This window comes from Cenococcum geophilum (assembly GCF_001692895.1).
Source record: "Cenococcum geophilum 1.58 unplaced genomic scaffold K441scaffold_31, whole genome shotgun sequence".
Lineage (NCBI taxonomy): Eukaryota > Fungi > Ascomycota > Dothideomycetes > Gloniales > Gloniaceae > Cenococcum > Cenococcum geophilum.
Genome location: NW_027137589.1, coordinates 844,338 through 870,681, shown reverse-complemented (window position 1 = coordinate 870,681; position 26,344 = coordinate 844,338). Strand labels below are relative to the sequence as shown.

Below are 26,344 nucleotides of genomic sequence, written 5' to 3'. Positions count from 1 at the left end.
CAGTCTTTTATCATTATCAATGGATTACAGAAACTCATCTGTTATGAAGATAGTCGTCGCTGAGGTTGAAAACCTCTGTGCGGATATCCCTTTGAGAATCAGCAACAATCCCCAATTGGAAGTGCGGGGTATTCAACGCGCTCAGGACGACTGGAGAACATATTTCGGGCCGCTGGAAGCCTTTAATGGAGCGATAGGAGATCAATTCAACTTTATGGCCGTCTGCCTCCCCGAGTGCCTTCCCGAACGCCTCGAGATTCTCTCCTATGCCAATGAGTTTGGGTTTCTCCACGATGGTAAAGTTATCTGCGTATTAAATTAAATGCTGTTCTCACTGTAACCTAGACATAATAGACGAAGGCTCAGACCAGGTTCGCGCAATCAATTTCTGATGGTGATGTTGTCCTTTCTAAACGAGCGTAAAGCATGTGAAGGAAGACGGCATAAAGCAGATCCAGGCGAAAATGCTACTTGAAATGATAAAAATCGATCGAGAGCGAGCATTGACGGCTGCAAAGGCATGGAAAGAGTTCGGTGACGTTACAGCTCAAGAACGGAAGAGCTTTGGATCATTTGATGAATATCTTGCATTTAGGTTTGGCGACTCTGGCGAACGGTAGGGTGTCACCAGAAGATTTAGTAGACCACTTAACATTAACGGCTCTAACAGGTTCTGGTTTGGAATCGCCACATTCGGGATGGGACTTACCATACCGGCAAAGGAGATGGAATTGGCCAACCGAATGGGTCGGTCTGCCTACAAGGCTGGCGGTTTAACTAACGACTTATACTCGTGGGAGAAAGAACTTGCTGTATCGAAGGCAAACGGTGAGTCACATGTTGTAAATGCTATTTGGGTTTTGATGCAGGAGCATTCGTGCTCCGTGGAGGCTGCAACACTTCTGCTCAGAGAGAAGATAAAGGAATGCGTCTCTGATTTCGTGCGCATTGCAAAAGAGGTTGAGGGAAACTTGGAGCTTTCGATTGACACCAGGAAGTACATAGAGTCCGCTCTGTACGGTATCAGCGGAAACTTTCACTGGAGCCTCCAATGCCCACGCTATCGGCCAAATCCCCTTGAGAGAGGAACTCCACAAAGGCATGACACTGCAGCTACCGGGGGAAATCCCACCGCGGAAGGAGATGCTGATCGAACCTCCACTAGTGAGGATAAACCGGAGAGTTCATCGACGCTAAATGAAGTGATTCAGGATGAGAGAGCTTCCAAACATCCAAAACTTGAATGCAACGGGAATCTTGATAACAAGCCAGCGAATGGAATCAATCGGAATCGTTCTGCCGCCATCGAGGATGGAGCAGAAATCTTTTTGACAGAAGGCTTTCCTGCGCTGCATGATGAAGTAAGTAACAGCGCTGAATAAAACTTACAAGCCGGGAAGACTACTGACGATTCAAAGGTTGTTCAAGCTCCTTTTCTCTACATTAGCTCACTGCCATCCAAAAACGTTAGGTCAACAGCGGTAGACGCTTTGAACATATGGTTGGAGGTCCCTGCGAGTTCCCTCGATATAATCAAATCCGTCATCAACAAGGTACATGCCACGTCATTAATGTAAGATCAACATCCCTTCTCTTCTGAGAGTTAACTTTTACTTACTGGCAGCTAGGCTTGACGACTTGGAAGATTCCTCACCTCTACGACGAGGACACCCATCAACTCACACGATCTTTGGGATCCCACAAACCGTTAACGCTGCAAATTTCCAACTAGTTGCTGCATTAGAAGAGGTCCAAACTCTAAATGATGTCCGATGCTTGCGCATCTTTACTGGTATGCCGGCCTTTGATCCTGTCGCCTTGCATGTCTGACAATTCTCACATAGAGGAGCTGCAAAAGATCAATCTTGGACAGAGTTACGATTTGTTCTGGACATGCAATATTGAATGCCCTACTGTTTCAGAATATCTGAACATGATTGATGCAAGCAAGGCTCACAATTCTCGTCGTCTGCTTTTAGATACTGATATATATTCAGAAACCGGTGGATTATTCCGCATGTTAGTCCGGCTAATGGCTGCTCGCTCGCCCATATCGGAACATCCTGCTATAAGCAACGTAGTAACTCTCTTCGGCCGTTACTTCCAGATACGTGACGACTACCAGAATTTAGTGTCTGCTGATGTAAGTGTATCGGCGCATCTCAGTTATATGAAGCAGGAAACTGACTCGTAGGACTCATGTAGTACGAGAACCAGAAAGGATTTTGCGAGGACCTCGATGAAGGAAAATATTCTCTTCCACTTATATATGCTTTGCAGACCGAAAAGCCCAACCTGTGGCTGAACAACATTCTGACACAACGACGCGTTGCAGGAAAGTTGTCTTTCGAACAGAAGCGAGCTGTTCTAGAGGATATGAACCGAAAGAAATGCCTTAAGCGTACGGCGGAGATGCTGAGTATACTTCACAAGGCAATAGAGCAGAATATAGAATCCGTGGAAAAGGATCTGGGAAAAGTAAACTTTCCACTTCGTCTACTCTTAGAGACGTTGAAGATATAGACCTAGGTGTTGCGATCCCACGCAGGACGAAGAGGTTGCACAAGAATGGTTGGCCAAGAAGGACGCTTAGAAGGGCCTGGGACGTGGGCACAGTCTAGGGCGTTAGAAGGTCACGTGGTAAGGGACAGGCAAATTGACAAAGTGTAAGTGATCAGTATAATCACTTGGCTTGGTAAGGCTGAAGGGTGCGATCACTACGATCACCCTCAGTATAACGAGGTCTTTTATGTCTATATAACGGAGAGGAGTCTTGAGGTTTGTTCGGGCTCCTTATAGTTATCTTATGTTTCTATCTAGCTACAATTAATAAATTACTCTTCTTCCTTAAACCGATACCTGTGTCCATCTTATTATAGTAGTTAGACGTATACGTTTGTTGAACCTCTTTTCTGTATAGAAGCTTGTTTACTAGACCGTTAGGCATAGCGTGGCTAATTAAGCGTCCAATCCGTAATCAATTAGTCGACGGATTGCTAATCCAAAAATTAACCTATCAATCCAATCCGTCCGTGAGGTTATCCGTCTTAATCTAGATTAGATTAGATTAAGGTTGGATAAGGGGGGTAGAGGTATATATTAGTGGCGGTATTAGAAGTAGCTAATAATGGTATAGTCTTATATAGAAATAAGCTTTAGGATAAACCTAGAGGTAGTTCTATAAGGCCTAAATTAACTTATTTTAATAGTAATATATACTATTAGAAGCCATAGGAAGAGAGGTATAAGTAGAAGCCTTTTTAGTAGGGCTATTATAGTAGGTATACAAGTAGCTATTATAAAGTTAGTATAGTAGTAAGTTTAGGGGGCGTAAATTTATAGTTAGAATTAGCCTAAAGTTTTCTAAAACGCGCTTTATATATGCTACTACATTTTTAAGCGTAATAGGATCTAAATAGCTATATAAGGTGGTAATTAAGGGTAAGGGAGGTAAGAAGGGGGGGTAGCTAAAAGTCTTATACAAAGTTCGAAGTTTTTTTTAAAGGGGGAGGCCTATATATATAACCTTAATTCTATAGATCTAATTAGCTAGATTAGAGTTAGGGCCGTATATGGAAAATAATATTAAACTCCCTCTATTATTAGCTCCTTTCTCTTACTAATACCTTACTATTATTATATTATTTTTACTTATTCTAAGTCTTAGAAATTACTTTAATAATATTATTATAAGCGCCAGAAATTTTACTATACGTTTAGACCGCGTGCGGCTATATACACGTTATAACAGAAACGTAACCGCGATGCAATTAGAATCTCAGCATAAAAGTTAATAAGTCCCTACTAGAATTCTCTACTAAATTATTTCTGCTTTATAAAACTACCTACTTTATTTCCTTTTCTTACTAATTATAATAGACCGCTTTATTACTCGAGTTCTAGCTGCTTCCTACTACTCTACGGGCACCTAGTATAGCCACGCGTCTTCCTTCTATAGCTCTAGCGGCGTACAGAGCTACCTTTATAGTACTCCCCCTAAGAGTATTCCCGCTATAGTCTCTACTATTAAGGAGACCGCTAATTGTATAATTATGGACCCTCCTACTAAAGATATCGATATAGAAGACTTTAATATTAGCGAAGTAATAGGCGGGAGACTGCTCTTAAAAGACGGCCGTTAAGTAATTAGCTAGAAGGATCTTCCACCTAGTTATAAGCCTTTTTTTTTATGCCGTAGGCGCGCCCGGAAGTTATATATATGGGCTTATAGATATTTAATTAAAAACTAAAATGGGCGTAATTGCTAGGCCTATAAGCGTTGTAAGTTAGGCTCCCAATATAGATACCCTAATACTAATAATTCTATTATAAGGAGCAGGCCTCTTCTAAAAAGCTTACCATAACTTTATATTCTCTGCCACTAGTACGACTTATATAATCGGATACCTCCGTAAGTAACACCAAATTGGCCGAAATAGGTCTAATCTTCCCCCTAGCGAATTCTCTACCTTACCTACCTCTACTTCCTTCCTTACGATATTATACAATCTAGTTATACTGGTTAATTTAAATAAGGCGCGAAGGCTATTTACTAAGTTTATTATTATAGAAGGAATTACTAGGCGGTAGAGTACTAGCTTTTACCTATAACGCCTTATTAAGCTCTTAAATCCTACCGCAGATGGTATCTACCCTAACTCGTATAAGAGTAGTTACGCCTAGATTAAGGCCCGCTACGTTAGCGCCTGTAAAGCCGTTACTAAGCTTATATAGAACGTAATTGGCAGGATTTATATAAGCTTTAACAGCTGGAGTTCTTATAGTAGTGTAGGCGTCCTCTCTGTAGTAGCCTACTTTGTTAATAAGATTGGCCGTGCATAGACTCTTCTAATTGGCTTGCCTAAGATCTATAGCTCTAAGACTAGAGAGAATATCGTAGCTCTGCTTTCTAGTATATTGGAATAATATAATATTACCTATAAGATTGGCTTCCTTATTGGCGATAATACTAGCCTAAATAATAGAGCTATTAACCTCCTTGCAATCTAATGCGGATAGGACGCTAAGGAACGCCGTATTAGGTGCTCTAGCTATATTCTTAACCTCGTTACCAAAGCAATTATATTTGGCGATAGGCTGAGCCTCTTTTAGAGGAGCCTTGCGAGTATAAGCGAGGAGGATTAGTATAAGGAGTAGAGGAAGAAGAGCTTAATTAGTAAGGTGTATAATATCGTTCGGTGGCTATAAGGGTTGCCTAAGCATATATAGGCCTTTAAGGAGCTTTAAAGATTCTGCCTATCTACTAAATTAAAGCCAGATTAGCTATTTACAGCTTATATAGTACTAAGCGACGGTAGAGTAAAGTGGAACTCAACGTTCTTATAAGTAGATATTAGTAAGTAAAACTTTTACTAAGGGAGCTTTAGAAAAGAGCTCCTATTACACCACCTCCCCTATCACTTATATAACTCCCCCATACTTTATTTTTTTATTCCCCTATTTTAGAGCATTTAAAGCAACCTTATATCGCGTAGTTCCGCTATTTAGAACTTTTATATTTGGTGTTGTTAATACTTAGATTAAGACTGACGATTTAGCTTATAATTTTGCGAATTTCCTTACCCTACTCTCTCTTAAATCTGTTCTTTTTTCCCTCTTAAATATATATAGTCATCGTTAAAATGCTACTAAGTGTGGATTTTATACGCTTTTGGTATATTTTATACTAAAATCATATATATATAGACACTAGATACCATTTACAAAATAATAACTAATATTTTCTTATAGTACTACTACTTTATAACGCCATTGACCTTACCTACGGACGCCATGCAGCTCTATCGCGAGATCGCCTTTTAAATAAGGACTAGGCTAAACTAGAATAGTTTTATAAGCTTCTGCTTCCTATATAGCAAATAATAAAGCGAATTAAAGGTAACGCCTAGGACGGAACGCACGGCGCCTTATAGGAGGTGCTTCCTATAATGGATTATATTCTAAAGTACCTAGAATCTACTATATAGGAGCTGCAGAATAAGCCAGATAGCTATTTTAAAACAGGTAGGAAGCCTACTAACTTATTAAAGCTTTAATCACTAACTCCTTAATATAAAATAGCTATTGACTTCGGCTATTTTAAGATAAGAGCTTACTATAAGCGCACCGATCTTATACCTGCTTATTACGCTGCTGTTATACTTTACCCTAGCCTTAAGTTTGACTACTTTAAAGAGAAGTAGGTAAGTAATAAGGCCTAGATTGATAACTGTAAGAAGGAAGTAAAGGGCTACTAGGTAGAATATATGCAGTAGTATTAAATTGCTGTTGTTATAGAGGAGCACGCCGCTATATCTAAATCGCTATACTAATTGCCTAAACTTAATAAGGACTCTAAGGAAGAAAAGGTGTTAGATTTCAGTTGTTTCCTACGCCTTACTAACACTAAGTAAGCAGTTAAGGACGAATTTGATAGATACTGTGCCTTCCCTCCTAAGGAAAAGATTATAAATTCTATTAAGTAGTAGGTAGATTATTATAAGCAGTACCCTACCTTTACAAATTGGCTTTAGAGCTTTATAGTTACCCTAGAATAAGTACTAAATGCGAAAGGATATTTAGCAATATAGGTAGAATAGTTACACCTAATCGCAATCACTTTTAAGCTGCTTTAATTAAGAAAGAAGAGTACTTAAGGAAGTAGTTAAGAATAGGAGTTTCTAGGGCTTAATTGGGTGTTAGATTCGCTATATTTTATTGCTTATTCTACTAGGTAGTACGGTAATATTTAGCTTCTTATTTTCTATTATGACTGATTTTATAATAAATATTAATTGCGACACTATGCTAAGGATCGTGAGTTGAGATCTAGGCTCTGGATTTGGGTGAGCGATTAACAATCTGGCGCCGAGCCTTAACTTAAGCCTCAATACTATGCCAAGAATCGCGAGTTTAATCTAACTATCGGATTGCGATCATTTATAATCCGATCTTAATAATCCGTCTAATCTAACGGCTTTAATTAACAATCCAATTAATTAATTGAAGCCTTATTAATCCAATTGACGGTTTATTAGCCACGCTGGTTAGACAGAGCGTAGTATTGGCGTAAGACTTACGCAGCAGCTAAGTACCTCCCCCGCGACGGATACTAACACTAGGGAAGTGTACTGGAATGGAACAAGTTAGACTTATTGTATTGCCTACTTCGCATATAAAGTCTACCCTTATAGTAGTCAACAGCACGGTTTAGAAGGCGAAATAAAAAAATATACATTTTAATTAACTAGGGCACCCTTTAACCCCTTTTTAGACAAAGATTAAAAAACTATAAATCTATAGAATCCATACAAAAAAAAACCATAAAAATCACCACTTTGTATGTCCTCTAGCAGCCTCAATCACGGCCTGATATCTCTAAGGTATTAAATCCACTAATCCTTATAAGAAGGACTCTTTAATTGCCTTCTAAGACGTAAGGATTACTACCTAAAGTGAGTTTTTTTTATAAATCTTGCCTCTAATTTATACGTTCGCTTAATTTACTGCTTTATCTTCTACTATATGTTCTTAATTGGGTTTAAATCTAGAGAGTAAGGTAGCTAATTAATTGGATAGATCCCTTTAGCTTTAAAGGCCTCTTTTATTGCCTTCGCGGTATAATAAGGAGTATTATCTTATATAAAAAAGGCTCCGACATTTTCTTAAATCGACGCTTTTATAAGAGGAAGGACCCGTTTAATATATAATTAAGTAATTATCCCCTTTTAGGTCTTATCCTAGAATAAATCTAGGTCCTTTTAATTACTATTAAAGTATCTTTAGAATATCTATTCTTTCTTATAGGTTATCCTATTAATAGTATACGTTAGATCTAGGACTTTATTAACCCTTTATATAAATTAGCGACAATAGAAGGATTTTCTAGTTACCTATATCTTGTTAGACTAAATTATTAAAGCTTATTAAGCAGGAGTCTAATAAAGATACTTATTAGCCTAGGCTAATTGTAAGGCTTTATTCTTAGATAAGAGAGAAGGCTTCTTATAGGCAATTTGTCGCTTATAACCACAGGCTTTTAAAGCGGTCTTAATAGCTTATTTCCTACCGTTAAATTTAGGAAATTAAGCCGCTAGCTATTTAAAGGACATTTAACAATTCTAACGTAATTAGGAGAGGAAGGCAATTATCTATTTAGGTATAAGGATTTGTAGTCGACCTAAACGGACTACTAGTTTAGGATAAGTAGCGACGTAGTAAACCTAGTTTTGAGTAATACTAAGTTAAGTCGCGACCTTAGTCTAGGTAAGACCTTAGTCTAGTAGCGTTTAAACCTAAATTTGGTTATCTTTTAATAGGTCTAAGCTTTTAGTTAATAAGGTTAAATCCTAGGATAATAAAAAATCCTTATTAACAAGGATAGATTTACTAAGAAGGGCCTTAAATAAGATTGAAGTAGAGAGAGGATCTAATTGTAAGGTATGCGAGGATTTAGGAACCTTAGAATCCATAATTAAGTTAAGGAATTAAGTTAGATTGAGTTAGTAAAGACTCTAATTTTATGCTTCTTTAGGGGTCTATGCTATCTTGCGTACGGTGCCACCTCGCGTATAGTCTTCACTACTAAAATCAATTGTTTAAATGAGGCTGCAGAGGACCTAACATTTAATTAAATCTACTAAATTCTTAGTGTAATAGCCTTTAAGAGTCGGCGAATATAGCTAGCTATATATTGTGATCTTAAAATCTAAGTAGAAGCTTCTTCTACCGCTAAGGGCGTTTACTAGCTAAATTGACTACCTAAACTTCTCTACTATCTATAGCCGTTAGATCTACCCTTTTTAAAGCCAATATAGTATTCGTTTAAGCCTTCTTTAACCTCTAAGTAAGGATTATATCACATTACAATTGCCTCTTAGCTTATTTAGCTTCTTTAGCTTTCTATATAATAAGCTTCTTAGCCTTAACTTCTCTCTCTTGGGTTGTTTTATCCTGTACTTATTATACCTTTTATTAATTAATTAAACGCCTCTTCTCTTCCTTTTATAGTTAACGTTAAAGCCTTTTATTAACTTTAAGAGCTTATTTATAATCCTTAGCTTCCTTTTCTTCCTTTTAGAGGTTATATATTAGGAAATTTTTTTATAGCATTTCGTAGCATTTAAAACAGACTATACGCATTAAGCAGTATCTAGGCAGCTATATAATATATATATATATATATATAGCTGCTTAATACGTATAGTCTATTTTAAATACTGCGAAATGCTATTGTTTAAATGTAAATAGGTTATATAACCTGGTTATATAACCTGTTTCGCTTCCGACGCTTAGACCTTTCCATAGAGTATATAGAGGCCTACGTGGCCTACTTAATATAAGTCAGTTACATCTATATAGAGCATACTAGTACTATACGTCTATAGTGCTACGTGCCCTGTAGAAGACTTACCACCCAGGAGACGCTTTATATTACGTAGAGTGATATAAACATTAATTAATAAGCGCCATAGATCAAAAAGCGTACTCTAATAAGGGGCTTATTCAAAGAGCTCCGTGTATAAAGGTTACGAGATTTTATATGCAAAGCATTGAATAGCTAACGAGGCTCGTATACAAAATATTGGAGTAACCACGAAACGTCCTTGAACCCCTTATACCTACCTACCTTCCTTTACCCGCTTTAAAAGACACTCCTAGCGCCTAAAGGAGAGCGGTCGTGAAGCAGTTTTAAGCCTTAACTCGGTCCACCAAATCAATTAACCTACGTACGCTAGACGATCTTTTCCTTAATAGACTACGGGCCCTTAAGCAACGTAGTCCCTAAATAAGTAATATAAGTAAGCCTTAAAACACTTTTAATACCCTACGGCTTTATAGACCTTAAAGCCCCTACACACCCGCCACCGCCACCCCTTATACTCTCTACCTATTTATAGACCCGTAATGCTCTCGGCAGAATAGTTACGGGGCACCTTTAAACCCTAAATAATTGTCTACTTAACAGACTTCGAACCCGTGCCGGGGCCCTTACGGCTACACGTTCCTATACCCTTAACGTTACCAGGGAATATATATAAGAGGGTACTGGAGTTAGAGTTACGGAGTCCTTAAATAAGTAGGCAGTATGGATAGGTTTTAAAGGAGATATAGGGAGGAGAGTAGAGAGGGAGAAAAAGGATACAAGAGGTTAGATATTAATATAGTTAATATATATAGGCCGTAACGAGTCGACATATAAGCCGTAATGAGTCTGCGTTATAACTTATATGTTATGGTCTTATATAGACACTATACGGACTATAATAGGCTAAACTTCGAAGTGCTCCTAGTGTTTAAATATAAATAGGTCACATGACCTAGTCATGTGACCTATTTTACTTCTGTTGCTTAGACCTTTCTATAGAGTATATAGAGGCCTACGTGGCCTACTTAATATAAGTCAGTCACATCTATATAGAGCATACTAGTACTATACGTCTATAGTACTACGTGCCCCGTGGAAGACTTACCACCCAGAAAACGCTTTATATTACGTAGAGTGATACAAACAGCTATAAAATGCTAAAAATACTAGCTAAATGTAGCTAAATTTTTTCCTAATATAAGCCTGTTAAATCTTATAGGGGCTAAAGAATATAGCACTACTATTTTTAAAAAGGGCAAGCTTATAAAATAGAGGCTTTATATACTTATGCTTCTTCTTCTTATTTTTAAAAGCCTATTTATAGCTAACGACCCTATATTATAATATAATATTTAAGGTTATAAGGTCCTATATAGTGTTATTAAGCTTATAAGTGCGCTTATTAAATATATTAGTAACTACCTCTTTAAGGAGCTTCTTTATCTTCCTCTAATTACTAGCTAAAAGAGCTAAGTAAGTAAACTTATTAGAAGAAGACTGCTCCTTTATATAGGACTTTTTTACCTTATATTAAGCTAAAACAACCTTTAGCTTAAATAGGTATAGTCCTATCTTTTTCTATCCACTTTATATATTTCCTAGTAAAAAGGCTTTCCTAAAGGCTAGCTAGAAGAGGTAGAAAAAGTCTCTTTTACTAAGGCATATTAATCCTTAGCAATTATTAAGGAAGTTATTAAGCTCCTAGCTATAGTATATAGCTAGGGGTAAAAAGAGGAAGATATTAAGAGGCTGTAATCTATAAGTAGAATAAGGTAGGTATACTATAATAAGGATTTAGTAAAGCTAATAACAGTTAAGAAACTTTATATTAACGTAAGAGCTATACCTATTAATAATAAGGAGCCTCTACTCCCTCCCTTAGTAGGCCTTCTACTTAGTCTTACGATTAAATATTTTAGTAAGCTATATAAATCTAAGCTTATCATTTATCTAGCTGGTTAATAATAAGGTAAAGAAGTAAGAGTACTTATTAGGCTTAAAGTCTTAAAGCTAGAAATCTTAAAAGTTACTAAAAATAGCAGTGTAGATTAAACTAGGTAAGAGATACAATCTATTAGTATAAATAGTGGCTGTAACGTTAATCCACTCTCTATTGCCGTCCTATACTATATAATTAACTTTACTAGTCTTAAAAGCCCTTTAAGAGAATTTTTTTTAGCTTTTATAAGTGCGCTAATTAGGAATCCTTTTTCGTTTAAATTATATTAATTTTCTAGTAGAATATAATATTCGTTAATCTTCCTTTCTAAAAGCTTAAAATATAAGCTATAATAAAAGGCAGACTCGGCCTTTTTACGTGCATTATTAATAGGAGTAAGGTAGCCAGTTTTTAAGTTGTTCTAATTAACCTTTAGCTATCGCGATACCCAGTAAGGTCCGGGCTCTCTTCCTATAATCTCTACTACAAAATTCCGTACCATTAATGTTGTAGGAGGAAGGCCACGTTTAGTAAGCTGATTAATATAACGTGTTTAACCACTTATCCGCGAATACTAGTTATCCGCGAACCTTAAAAACCACTAAAAATCAGGAAAATTGCATCTTAATATCTTAACAATAGCTAGATAATAAATTCTAAAATTTTATAATTAGCATTTTATGCTTATTTTAAAACTCTTATTAAAATTCTAAAGTGATAAGCCTAGCTGTTATTAAGATATTAAGTTTTTGCCCGTTTTTAGCCCCCAATCTACTATATCTCTAGAACTACTTAATAATTTTTTTAAAAGTTAAATATAAGTCTTAAAATGGGTATAAAAGGCTAATTATAAAATTCTAGAATTTATTACCTAGCTATTGTTAAGATATTAAAATGCAATTTTCCTGATTTTTGGTGGTTTTTAGGGTTCGCGGATGACTAGTATTTGCGGATAAGTAGTCAAATACGTTAACGTGTTCTACCAGTCAGTGGGACACCCTAGTTAGTAAGATACCCCACTAACACCAACACGCGTCACCAACTAAATTAATTATAATATTAATATAGAAGCTTCTAAAACTCCAGTAAGAAGGTAGACTTCTTCTCGCTGCTAATACGCTTTAAAAAAAACCAAAATTTAGGTCTTTATAAGACTGCAGGCTTATATAACATCCTAAAATCTACCCTCTATCGTCGCCTTAACAGTGTAACACCTTAAAGCGCGTCTAATCTATAGAAACGCAAGCTGCAGCCCTCTAAAGAGTATACGCTTATTTAGTGGATCCTAAAACTTAACTAACGAGGATTCCCCCCCTAAATTATTAATATACAATAAATAGCAGACGCTTTACTTATAGCGCGCGGCTAGAATCCTCCCCCCTAACCAGTTAGTAAAAACTAGGTATCCTACTTTATTAATGCCTAGCTAGAGTTATAGATAAAATAGAATTAGAAGTTCTATTTATAGCGGGCAAAATACAAAAATCCGGTTATAATTAACGCGTAGTTTAACCGCGTTAATAAGACGCGTTAGTTATACGGTATACTTAATAAAAATACCTATAACTTTAATAAAACTAAATTTATAATAGGTATAGCTATAATATAATAATAATTCATTGTTTAACGTCTGATTTAGATCACTATTAGGCCTACGCGGACTACTCCTTATATACATATAGGGAGAAAACTCTATTTAAGAAAACCCCGTAATCTATCTCCCTGCCTTTTAGAACTCGCCTATAAGGCGCCTACGAGTCACCTATAGTACTCCTACTATCTTACTTTTTAACCTTTTTAGAAACCACTGCTGCCGTAATAAGCCTACAGACGCGCTAGTATTGTAAACTTTACTCTACTACTATAGAGTTATTAGGGGGCGCCCGTTGCTTACCCTCCCACCCTTTATTACTATTTCCCTTATAACCCGGAACTGGTTTAGTATATTTTAGCTAATAAGCCACTAGGTAACCGCCTTAAGGCCTTTTTATATTAAGAGCAGTGTATTATAGTTCTCTATACCAGCTACTAAAAGCATTACTTCTTAGTTAGTATATAAGGGGCATAATAGTATTACGTGTTTTGGTGTCTATCTTAGCCAGCTATATTCGCATCTTAGGCTACCTATTAGGACACCTACCTAGTAGAGCTAGTCTTTTAGTCCTATTATTCCTATTCTTAAGAGTATTGCTATTATATTTTCTGCCTTTATTAGGCCTTCTTAGAGCCCTAAAGTATTTACCCCCTATAGCGTTAGTCTAACCAGTATTATATTACAGTAGATGGTTTCCTAGCATTCTTTTATACTCTGCTTTAGCTCCTTTTTCTCTCTTACTATTATCTTTACTAGCCTCTTATACGTCTCCCTTTCTCCTCTATATAGGCCTAGGCCCTAATATAGTACTATTCTTCTTCTACTTTCTTTACCTGTTTCTCTAATATATCTTCCCTACTTTAAGGTTATTAGTTTATTCTCCTATAGGGCGCCCTAGGGTCCCTCTATAGTTTATTTAGGTGTGTTTTAATATACTTTATAATATTAGAGTTGCGTTTATTTTAGGCCCTTTATATTGCAGCGGCTTTAATATATAGTTATAGGGGGGGAATATTGGCTTCCTTCTTAAGTAGTGCTGTAGCCGTTTGCTTATATCCGCCTATTATACTCTAAAGGCAGGCTATTTAGACCTTTTAGAGTGGTTTAAGGAGTAACTTAGGGGGGCCTTTTTTAGATTCTCTAATAGCCTAAATACTAGACCTATACGTTATAGTTGGCCGGACAACTACTATATATAGTAGGCGTAACCTCTAGAAGCATAGGCCCTATATAGAATTAACGATCCTAGATAATGCAATATATTATACTTAGCCCTTATAGGCCGCTTACGCTATATATATGCTCCACTGGAGCTTACTATCTACCCATACTTCTAATACCCTTAGGCCCTAAACTGGTTAACCCCTAAAGCCTTAAATATGGATTATATACTAGAGATCTATAGATTAGTTACATTTTCTTATAAAATAGATTAGCTAGTATTTCTCTGGTAAGAATTAAACTCTATATTGTCTTACCTATTCTATATAGGTATTATAAGCTTTCTTTAGTATTTTGCAATTCTCTGCAGCTAATGGCCTATATATAATTAGGTTTATATCGTTAATAAAGCCTATCCCTTAAGTTGCCCCTTCCTTAAAGGAGTTAAGCAGGCTGCTTATAAAGAAAAGGAAGAGTATAGGCGAGAGGGGTAATCCTTATAGTATTCCTGTTGTAACTGCAATAGGGGGGCTCTAATATCCGCTAAAGACTAGTAATATTTCTTTCTAACCTATAAACCCTTAGATAAATTATATAATCTATTCTAGAAAGCCTTTTGCCTTAAGGATTATAGGAGATGCTTATAGGGTACGTTATTATAGGCGCCACTAATATTTAGGCTAAGCATTAATACTATAAAGTCCCTTCGCATCGCCTATGTAGATTTAATAGTGGTAGCGAGTAGCATAAGTGCTAATAGTATTAAGCGGTTCTTTCTTGCCCCTATTTAGCTCTATAGTAATAGGGCGTATTCCTTAGCCATATCTGCTATGCGGTCTGCTATTACCTTTTCTAAGATTTTACTAAGGGTGTTTTCTAAGGCAATAGGGCGGTAGCTTCCTGGGATTAAGTAATCTACTTTACCTTTTTTTTTTAGGATAATTGTTGTTATAGATCTTCTAAGTTATAGGTAGTAGCCTATAGTAAAGTATACTCTAGCTATATCTGTAAGCTAGGGTGCTATAAATAGTCTATAGGTCTTTAAGGCCTTATTTAGAATCCTATCTAGACCTAGTACTATATTATTTAAAAGGCGGCTAATAGTTCTAGCTATTTCCCCTATTGTTATATCGCTGTTAACCTACAGGCGAGTTACTAGTACTTTACCTATAATGTTACTAAGGTCTGCTGAAGCTAATTAGGGAAAGAACCTTTTTATAAGGATCTTTGCCTTCTTATCGTTATTATTAGTGTCCTATAATTCCCCTAATCTTTATAGGGGTGGTAGGTATAGATCTTCTGCTAATTACTCTACCTTTTTCTTTACCTATTTTACTATAGCCTATAGGCCCTTATTATAGGGGAGGCTTAGGTTAGAAGTATACTTATTTATAAATTATCTCCAGTTATTCCTTGCTTCTTTTTTTAGGGTATTCTTTAACTAGTTTCTTGTGTCTTTATATTATCTCTTATCTTTAAAGTTATAGCTACTTAAGTATTTCCTTTTTACTTATTATTAGCTAGCTATAAGAACCGCGTATTATGCGGACTATATATGTTATATATAGGGGCCCGGTCTTAAGACCGGGCAGTACTCTTTTAGCCTATTTTTAATTGCTGCCTAAATTTGTTTTAGTCTTTGGTTGATTTCCTTAGGGGTGGCTAATAAGCCTCGCTTGTTTGGTATTAGGTAGATTTCTTCTAGGTCTTAGAGTTATTATTTAACTATATTAAGAAAACTGTCTGCCTTAAGCATCCTTATTATATATCTTTTGCTATTTAGTTACGCCTTAATATCTAAATCTAGCTATATCTGGATGGGGATATGGTCTAAAGTAAGTGCCTATTCTTCTTTAGGGTTATACCTTTTAAGTCTCTAGTATAGGCCTTCGTCTATAAATATAAGGTTAATTGTACTTTTAGCGGATCCTTATTACTATATAATTGCTCTAGGGGGGGTAACTAGCTTAAGGCCCTAGGTATCTATAGCTTTTAGTAGGTACTCTACCTGTTATTTAGCAGTAACGTAGATACCCCCCTACCACGGGTAGTGGAGGTTTATATCTCCTAATAGGATAGACTCTATACCTTTGGTTTTAAGTAAGCTTATTACTAATATAATATTCTCTATTTATGGGACCCCTTTAACCCTAGGGTTATATATATTAATAATTTGTACCGGTCCTCTATATATCTAAATTATTATAACTACAATATTTAGATTAACTGCCTGCTATAACTATAAGGATAGGCTAATAGTTTTACTAATTATAAAGCATACGCGTATGGCTGCTTTTGGTTTATATAGGAGCTAGAATTCTTAGGGGCAGTATATTAATTATATATAGGTATTATAGTACGGCTCTTATATAGCAAGGATATAGTATTTCTCTGGATCTAGACTGTCTAGTAAGGGCCTTATAAGATGGTGGTTTGTATTGCTATAGTTATACTGTATAATGGATAAGTAGTAGACCCCTGGTAAGGGTCCTTCGCCTTTTTATTATTCCTCGCTTCTTCTATTTCCACTTTTTCTAAAATATTTAAAACTTCTATCTCTTATATCTATACCCTAATTACTACTTATTTTATATAGAGCTTTCTATTCCTATATCTTATATTCCTACTAGCGCTTTTATATCTAAATCTATTATTATCTCTAGTTCTTCCCCTATTCTTACTAGTTAGCTATATACCCTTTAAGAGTTAGCTACGAATGTTATATTTACCGCGTTAAGTCTAATTCTTAATTATCCCGGTCTTAAGCTTGCTATAGCTGTCTATAAGGGTCTTCCTATAAAGTATCTTCTTCCTTATATCCCCTATAGCCCTTATATCCCTATACGGTCTAGTAATATCGCGCAGCGTTACTTCTAGCCTGTTAAGGCTTAGGATAGCTGGCCTAGCCCCCTAGTATTAAAGGTAGGAAACGCTAGAAAGGCACCTACGCCCCCCTAGCCTATTACCTATTGTTTTTATTTATATAACTTAGCGTACAGTTATTCCCGTAGCTGTTAAGCCCTTACCTTCCGTTTCCTATATTTAATATAGTCTTCTCTCTCCTACACCTTATATATACTTCGGTAGCAGTTTACGCATTTTATTTAGTCTTAATTTAAGTAGTGTCTTATATTATAGGGGCCTACATAGTAGCCGTAGCATACCTATACTGCGCATATAGATTAAGTATACCCCTATTATATATAGCGATAGCATTATTTTAGGTAGAGTCTATAGTTATAGAGCCTTACGTTGTATATAAGGCTATTTATAATAATACCTTTTTAAATAAGGAGTTTTTGTATTCCTAGTATATGTTACGGGACACCCCTATAACACCTTACACACATCTACCTGTTTCCACCAACTCAGCAATTAGAGACTAACCGTAAAATAGCAATCTAACGGCAATCTGATGGCAATCTAACGGCAATCTACAGCATTCTACCATATTCTGCCAAGTTCCACTAAATTCTACCAAGTTCTGCTAGGATTATAACCTGAACCCTATTCTACCCTATATACATATTAACTAAGCAACTAAGTTAACAATATATGCCCTTTCTTCCCATTTCCTACCTTCTTTCCTTATATAACGTCTTAATCTCATTATATAGTTTATATATATAGCTTAATAATATCTACTTTGCTATATATTATCGTCGCTTATACTTACTCCGTAACACTATATTACGTTAAACCTATACTACCGCGCCCCGCTTAATATACAGAATAACCTAAAAGCCCCTATATCTACAACTAACTTACGCAATATATTTACCGAACAAATAAAGGGCCTGTAATAGGCCTTTATAGATACCCTTGCTTAGTAAGAGGCTTAACACTAAGAAATAATTGGATCCCTAAGAAAAGAAATTAAAGAGATCCGCCGTAACCTACCGTCTACTATACCGTCACCCCCACCCGTTCCTACTAGTGTTAACCTATAAGTACTAGATGGAGAAGACGTGTCTAGGACTAGCTCCTTAACCCTAAATTCGCCAATTAGTACCCTTGTAAAGAAGTTAAGCAAACGTCTCCCTAATCCTCCCACCTATTTAAGTAAAAGAAGCAAACTACGCTTCTTTCTTAACTAACTTAAGAATAAGCTAAACGGTAATATTAACCGCTACCCTACCCCTAGTAATTAATTACGTTATACTATAAGCCGTCTAACGGGAGACGCCGCGGAAACTATATACCCGTTTTAGCTAAATACTATAGAAGAATTAGTTACCATACTAGAAGCATCTTATGGCGACCCTAACCAAATTATAATAGTATAAAGGAAACTAAATAAGATAACATATGGCTCTAAGAGCTTCTTATTATACTTTACTAAGTTCTACCACTATACTAAAGAGACTAAATAGAACGAACCTGCCTTAATTAACCGCCTAGTAGAATCCTTAAACTCTAAACTAAAGGCTTCCCTTATAGGAGTTAAACTGCTAGATACCCTTACAGCCTGCGCTAATATTATTAACAGCCTATATAATAATATACTACGCCTTACCCTAAAACATATACCTTAATACTCTACCCCTTAGCTATTTAAGGCCCGCAAGGACCCAGACGCTATAAATATTAACGCTAGAACCCTCTCTTACGCCCTAAAAGGATCTGTTAAACGTAAATAATATATTAAATACGGCCTTTGTTTTAAGTACGGAAGCAACGCTTATATCTTAAGTTACTGCTCTATCCTCCTGCCTAAAATGAATATTTAAATAACTGGTATAGGCGGTATACCACTATCCTAATTATATAAAAGGACAACTAGTATAAGTAACCAATCGCCTCAACCAAGCTCTATTTACTAACCCCAATCGTTATCCGGTTCTAACTTGTCCTATAATAAGCACTACTTATAAGAACAAAACTACAACTAATACGCTATAAGAACTCCGTCCCGATCGCCTCTAAAAGAAAGGTTTTAGAGCTAAGTCGCTCTCTAGGACAGCTCTGCCTTAAGATCTTATTAAATGCTTTAGATATTACAAACTCTAACTCTTAGGATTATAGCATAACCGTTAACTGCCGCCTATAGCAGAACAATTAACGGGTTAGTGCTTAAGTCTTAATTAATATAGGAGCCAGCGGTATAGGATTTATTAATAAAATCTTCGCGTAAGATAATAGTTTTACCCTAACCCCCCTCGACCGGCATATTAACGTATTTAGATTTAATGGTAAACGCACTGTCTTAGGCTGTATTACCTACGTAGTATTCCTAAGACTCTAATACCTAAACCATAAAGAACTAATTAGGCTTTTTGTTACCACCCTAGGTTACTTAGTAATTCTTAAATAACCCTAGATAAAGCTATATAAGGTAACCATTAATTAGAACAACCTGAAGCTTCTATTTACCGCCTCCCGTTATAAGCAGAAGTGCCTTATAACTTACTACTTAGACCTAAATCCGAAATCCGAAAAATCCACTAAGATCCACTAGCCTGAAAATTCCACCGAACCCCACGAACAGACCCTAAGTACTGCACTACCCCGCGCTAAGTAAAAGCTTAAGCTTACTACACGAAAGTACCAGAAGGACTAGTACTCTACTATAAAGAGCATACTTAAAGAACCCGAACCTAAACCTAATACTGACTCTGCACCTAATACTAAACCCAAAGCTGAATAGGAAGCCGCGTAAGAAACTATGGACAATCCGAGCGAGCTTAGCACCCTAGACATCCGCATAATTGGAGCTACCCTACTGGCGCAACTTGCTAAGAAACCCGAGCATACAATCTTCGCTATTACGATAGCCAATATTAAGAAGGCCTTGGCACTAAAGAAGCATACTAACCCTGCCACGAAGGTACTAGTAGAGTATTATTATCGCCTAGATATATTCTTATAAAAGAAAGCCAATAAGCTACCGGAGCACCGACTATACAACCATAAGATTATACTTAAAGAAGGAAAGTAGCCTAGATTTAGACCCTTATACGGAATATCCCAAAATAAACTCTAAGTGCTATAAAAGTATTTAGACGAGAACCTAAGCAAAGGATTTATTAGAGCAAGCTCGTCGCCTATAGCCGTACTAGTAATCTTTATTAAGAAACCTAGCGGCGGTCTGCGCTTCTATATAGACTACTAAGCTCTTAACGCCGTTACCGTCAAGAACTAATATCCGATCCCGTTAATATAAGAGATACTAAACTAACTAAGTAAGGCTCGTTACTACACGAAGCTCAATATTATCTCTACATTTAACCGTCTTTGTATTACTAAAGGAGACGAATAGCTTACTACATTTCGTACCTAATATAAACTATTTAAGTACTTAGTAACACCTTTTAGCCTCGCAAACGCTCTAAGCTCGTTTTAACATTATATAAATAACACCCTACGCCCCTACCTAGACATCTTCTACACTACCTATATTAACGACATCCTAATATATAGTAATAACCTAACTAAACATTGGAAGCACGTTAATCTTATCCTATAAGCCCTATATGGAGCTAGTCTATAATTAAATATAGATAAATACAAGTTCTATACCTTAAACTCCTTATTTTTATAAACGGTATATAAATAGACNTAAAGAAAGTTAAAGTAATTGTAAACTAGCAAGAACCTAAGAACGTTAAGGACGTAAGAGCCTTTATAGGATTTGCTAATTTCTACTAACGGTTTATTAATAACTTCTCCGCCCTAGTTTTACCCCTTATAGCTCTAACCCAAAAAGATAAAGTCTTTATCTTTAATAAGGAATGCAAGAAGGCCTTTACCTACCTAAAGGTTATATTTACTACTACGCCTATACTCTAATACTTTAACCTAAACCAAATAAGTGTTATAGAAGCCAACTTATCTAACTACGTTATAGGAGGTATCCTGTCTTAATATAACGAGGATAGAGTATTATACCCTATAGTATACTTCTTAAAATAACTAAGCCTAGCCGAATATAACTACGAGATCTATAATAAGGAATTGTTAGCTATTATTAGATATTTTAAATAATGGCAACCCGAACTAGAAGGCGCTAGATTTCTAATTAAGGTCCTTAGCGACTATAAGAACCTACAGTACTTTACAACCACGAAATAGCTAAGTTATTATTAGGCCCGCTAGTTAGAATATCTATCTTATTTCTGATTTTTAATTACGTACCGCCTGGGCGTTTAAGGTTAGAAGCCTAACGCCCTAACCTAACACTCACAAGACGCGCCAGCCCTAGAAGAAGCGCGCTCTTACTAAAATTAGACCCTACTTCGCCCTAAACTATTTAACCCTCCTACTAAAGACCTTACGGTATACGTCCTTAAAATAACTAATTGATCGATTAAACAGATTATAGTTAATAAATACCCAAATAATGAGTTTATCTAAGAGACGCTTAAGCTAATGTATAATGGCATTAGACGCTCTAAAAAGATTCCTTTAAGTAAATACGAAGCCCGTGGAAACCGCCTATATTACTAGAACCGCCTAGTTATACCTAACTATAACGAACTTAAGCTTAAGCTCCTTAAACATGTACATAATTTACTAGTAGCCGGCCACCTAGGCTAAGAAAAAACCCTAGAACTGCTCTAATAAGAATACTATTAGCCGAATATATATAATATAATACGAAGGTACGTCTCTAGCTGCTATATCTGCCGATAAGCTAAAGCTTTATATAAGTCGTACAACGGCCTCCTAAAGCTACTGCCTGTTCTGGACCAAAGATAGAAGGATATCTTAATTAACTTTATCGTTGACCTCCCCGTAAGTAAAGGCTGTATAAACATTATAGTAGTTGTAGACCGACTATCTAAGATAAGGCACTTAATCGCCTACCCCGATATATTAACGCCTACCGTCGCCTGACTGTTTTTAGACCATATATAGAAACTCCACGGACTCCCTAAAATAATTATCTCTAATAGAGGCAGCCAGTTTATCTCTATATTTTAAAAGGAATTAACTACCTAACTCCGTATTAAAGCACTACTGTCTATTATATATTACCTAGAAATAGACGGTTAAATAAAACGTATAAACGCTATAATGGAATAGTATATCCGGATATACACGTCGTATCTATAAGATAACTGGATTAACTAGCTTATATTTGCCGAGTTTACTATAAATAATTCCGTCTCGGAAACTATAAAGGTCTTCCCGTTCCTGGCTAATTATAGCTAGCACCCATAAATGGGTTTTAAACCTTTTAGTAATGTTCCTTGCCCCGCTTATTACGCCTTATAAGTTATAGAAGTAAATAAATTTATAGAGAAGATAGAGGAACTATAACGGTTCCTTACTAATAAAATAATATAGGCCTAATCTGTTTATAAAGCCGCAGCGAATAAGAAACGAACCCTAGTACCGGCCTACTAAATTAGTAACTTTATCTAGCTAGATATAAGAAACCTAAACACGAAACAACCTATTAAGAAACTTAATTGGAAGAACGCTGGCCCTTATAAGATTAAAAAGGTTATTTCCTCTTACGCCTACTAACTAAAGCTTCCTAATACGGTTAAAATCCACCCCGTATTCTATACGTTAGTCCTCTAACCTATTGCCCCTATATTAGATGCCCTGCCTAGATAAATATAAGACCCTCCCTTACTAGTTAAAGTAGATAGTAAGAACGAGTACTTTATTAAAAGAATTAATAACATTAAGTATAATAAACGGAAACGCTAGTATATATACCTTACGAAATAGAAAGGCTTTACTAAGCCCTTATAGGAACCCGTTAACTCTATAGGACTTATATAAGCCGCAAAAGACTTTTACAAACTTTACCTAGAACTACTATAGCCCTATCTCGCAGAAGCTCAAGTTTAAAAGGGGGGTACTGTTACGGGATACCCCCGTAATACCTTGCATACGTTTACCTATTTCCACTAACTTAGCAATTAGAGACTAACCGCGAAATAGCAATCTAACGGCAATTTAATGGCAATTTAATGGCAATCTACGGCATTCTGCTATATTCTGCCAAGTTTTACCAAATTCTACTAAGTTCTGCTAAGACTACGACCTGAACCCTATTCTGCCCTATGTATATATTAACTAAGCAACTAAGTCAACAATATATGCCCTTTCTTCCCGTTTCCTACCTTCTTTCCTTATATAACGTCTTAATCTTATTACATAGTTTATATATATAGCTTAATAATATCTACTTTGCTATATATTATCGTCGCTTATACTCACTCCGTGATAGTGTATATATGCTAATAATAAGGGAGATATACGTTTAACCGGCGTTTCCCTAGCAAGTCTTTAGCAACCCTTATATTCTTTTATTATTCTTATTATATACTTAGTTTATATTTTCCTGTTAAAGCTATTAGATTTAGGTAATCTTAAATTCTAGTATAAGGCGTTCCGTTTGTTTTACTATCTTATATATAGTTACTATGTTGTCCACCTAGCGTCCCTTTTCTACCTTAAGGCTTAGGGGAACCGCTAGGACTTTAACTAGGTAATCTTCGCGGAGCACTTTTATGCTAATACGTTCTCCTAGCCTGTCCCTTACCCTAACGGCTTATTCCTTTACCTATTAGTCCCTTAGGGTAACTCTAATATCTCCGCTCCTAAGGTATTAGACTATAATAGCGTTATAGACCTCTTTATAAATCTCTATAAGGACTTCTATTTCTAATTATCCCCTAAGCCCCTCTGCTTTTTCTATATTTAGTTATATTATAATTATATACCCAGATATAGTCTTTAGGGGGGTAGGTTCCCTATACTGTGGACGCGTAGCTATAGTAGCCTAGGTGCGGTTCGCCAATAAAGAGGGGTTTTATTTATTTTTAATTTTGCTTAGCCGTTAGAGGATTTAATTAAGGGTTTACTAGAGGGGCGCCTAAGGTTTACTAAACTGGCGGAGCTATTCTACTAGCTATATTAGTTCGTTATAGCTAATAGTTACTTCCCTATAACTATAGATACTAGACGCGTCTAATAGGCTTTATATTTTATTAGATGCCTTTTTAATAGAGGTCTTTCCACTTTATAGTGTGGTATTCGCCCGTTCTTGTTATGGAGGGCTATTACTAGGCGTAGTTCTAGTAGACGCGCGCGAGTACAAACCACCGTTATTTAACGTGTGCCTCCCCTGCGATGCATGCATCTTAAGGGGATTCTCTAGATGTTTTTCAGAGTTCTTTTGGTTGGTTTTAGTCTTTTTAGGCCAGGTACAGCAAGAGCTCCTTAGTGTAATGTTATTAGTAAAGGAGCTAGCTATAATATTAAAAGTAGTTATAAGCTCTAATACTATTAGCTAAGTAGTTATTATATAACTAGGTAATTATAAATAAGTAATAGTAATTAAAGGAGTTAATACTTTTAGCTAGACGATTCTGCCCTTTATTATCCTTATAGGAAAGGTCTACTAGTTAGGCTAGTATTAGGGCCTACCTCCTAACTAGGTACTCGCCGTTAGTAATAATAGCTAAATAATAGATAAGCTAGGGTATAAATAGATTAAGCACTTTAATATATATATAGAGTCTTATATAAAGGGAGCCTACTATTTACTTATCCTTAACGGCCATAATAGCTATATAACACTAGAATTTAATTAGTATTATATAGTAAATAAGATTATTACGCTCTATATACTTACGTATATATTATATCTTCTCTAACTACTTAATATAGGCTACTTCTTCCCTCTAAAGCGCTTATACGGGCAGGAGGTTTAAAAACTTACCCGTTAAGGAATCTACTATATTAATAAAGAAGACTTCCTCACAATATATATAAAGGTACGGCTATCCATCTTTATAGATTAGAATATTAAAAGTAAATTTTTTGCTATAGGCCTAGTACCGTACAATCCTAAGCGCGTCCTATTATCGCTTATAGTTACTAAGACGCCTTCCTCGCTAGGTATAGCTACGGAGCAGCACCTTTATAGACATTAGAAACGCCCTATACTACTACTTAACTAAAGTAATAGGTAAGGCTTATATAAGACCTCCTTTAGCGTTAGTTATAGAGCCCTACTAGTTAAGTAGTTAATTAACTCGTTAAAGAATGCTAGATAGCTATATATTTAGCAGTTATATTTATAAAGGAGAATTTAGAGCTTTATATAGCAAATTAACGTTAAAAGTAGAAGTAGTAGTAACGCTAAAGGTATATTGCGCAAGGAGGTGTTCTATAGGCTAAGTAAGGCTAGCTTCTAGTTTAAAGCTTAGAAAGTGTTAAGTAGGAGGCTAATTAGAACTATACTAGCTGTGACGGCGCTGGAGCGCGTCACCTAGTCAGGGGTTCGCTTAAGACTTGGCGTGTGTATATAGACGTGGCCTCACCACCTTCTCTTGCTCCTTAGCTTAATATCTTCATAATACAGCATTCGTTCGCTTAATCTTGCAAGCATTCGTTCAAGTCTCTGTCGAGACATTTGTTCAATGGTTCGAGCCGTTACATTATATTAAGCTCCCCAGTTATATGCAGGCTGCGGTATTATGTCTCAGGTCACGAAGTCCAGTAGCTAGGTTGCGAGAAGCTTAGTCCCTATACCGTGCAGGCACCCTTATGTTTCTTTTTTGTTTTTATTTCGATTCTTTCTACCTAACGGCCGCCTATGCTATGGGGAAGCACGTGCCGGGCAGTAACCTCTTTTTGACCGTACGAGCTCGTCGACCGACCAAGCAACGCGTATATCCGTCAACCGAACGCGTGTGCCTACCGACCGACCTATCGACCGAACGACGACGACGCGTCTAACGCGTATATCTGTCGACGATCGATCGACCGACCGACCGAACGACCGTACGTCTACGGACGCTNGCACCGTACTGCTACCTAAATAGTCCTTTTTGACAGACACTAAGCTACGTATGCTGCGAGGAACGACATCGGCTGATACTAAGATACTATCTGCGAGAACGACGTTAATTAATACTAAGTCATTGGCTGCGTTTAAGCCTTCTTAGGCATTTGTTCAAACTGTTAGGCTACGTAGAAGTCAACTAATACTCAGCCACTGTCTGTGAGGAACAACCCCGACTAATACTGAGCTATACGAGCTTTAAGGAACGAAATTAGCTAGGACTACCAACGCTGGCATCACTCTGCTATTAACTACCGATCGTGCCGATATGCATACGATCTATATACTAGACAATAGTAGCGCCAATACGCCTGCTACTACGACCTGACCACAACTGTGCCGGTACGCCTACAGTCCCACCGACCGTACGATCGTGCCGATACGCCTGCGATCCACAACTTACGCTTGCATCGTACTGCTACAAACCAGATAAACGATCGTGCCTCTACGCCTACGATCACTCAACCAATC

The 26,344-nt window shown here is 36.5% G+C and overlaps 1 protein-coding gene across 1 annotated transcript; it reads left to right on the top strand.

The window, feature by feature from the left end:
- Nucleotides 1-2,821, top strand: K441DRAFT_697697 (geranylgeranyl pyrophosphate synthase). The gene is made up of 9 exons (XM_067652999.1): nt 1-296; nt 346-371; nt 426-616; nt 671-1,361; nt 1,419-1,573; nt 1,629-1,792; nt 1,845-1,946; nt 1,998-2,143; nt 2,206-2,821. Exons 1-9 carry the CDS (start codon nt 20-22, stop codon nt 2,521-2,523), a joined length of 2,070 nt encoding a protein of 689 aa, XP_067502149.1. The 5' UTR covers nt 1-19; the 3' UTR covers nt 2,524-2,821.
- The last annotated feature ends 23,523 nt before the right edge of the window (nt 2,822-26,344 follow it).

Coding starts and splice junctions, on each gene's coding strand:
- K441DRAFT_697697 (XM_067652999.1), top strand. CDS start 20: ATGGATTACAGAAACTCATCTGTTATGAAGATAGTCGTCGCTGAGGTT. Junction 617..670: donor TTTGGCGACTCTGGCGAACG/GTAGGGTGTCAC, acceptor CGGCTCTAACAG/GTTCTGGTTTGGAATCGCCA. Junction 1,947..1,997: donor TCTGAACATGATTGATGCAA/GCAAGGCTCACA, acceptor ATATATATTCAG/AAACCGGTGGATTATTCCGC.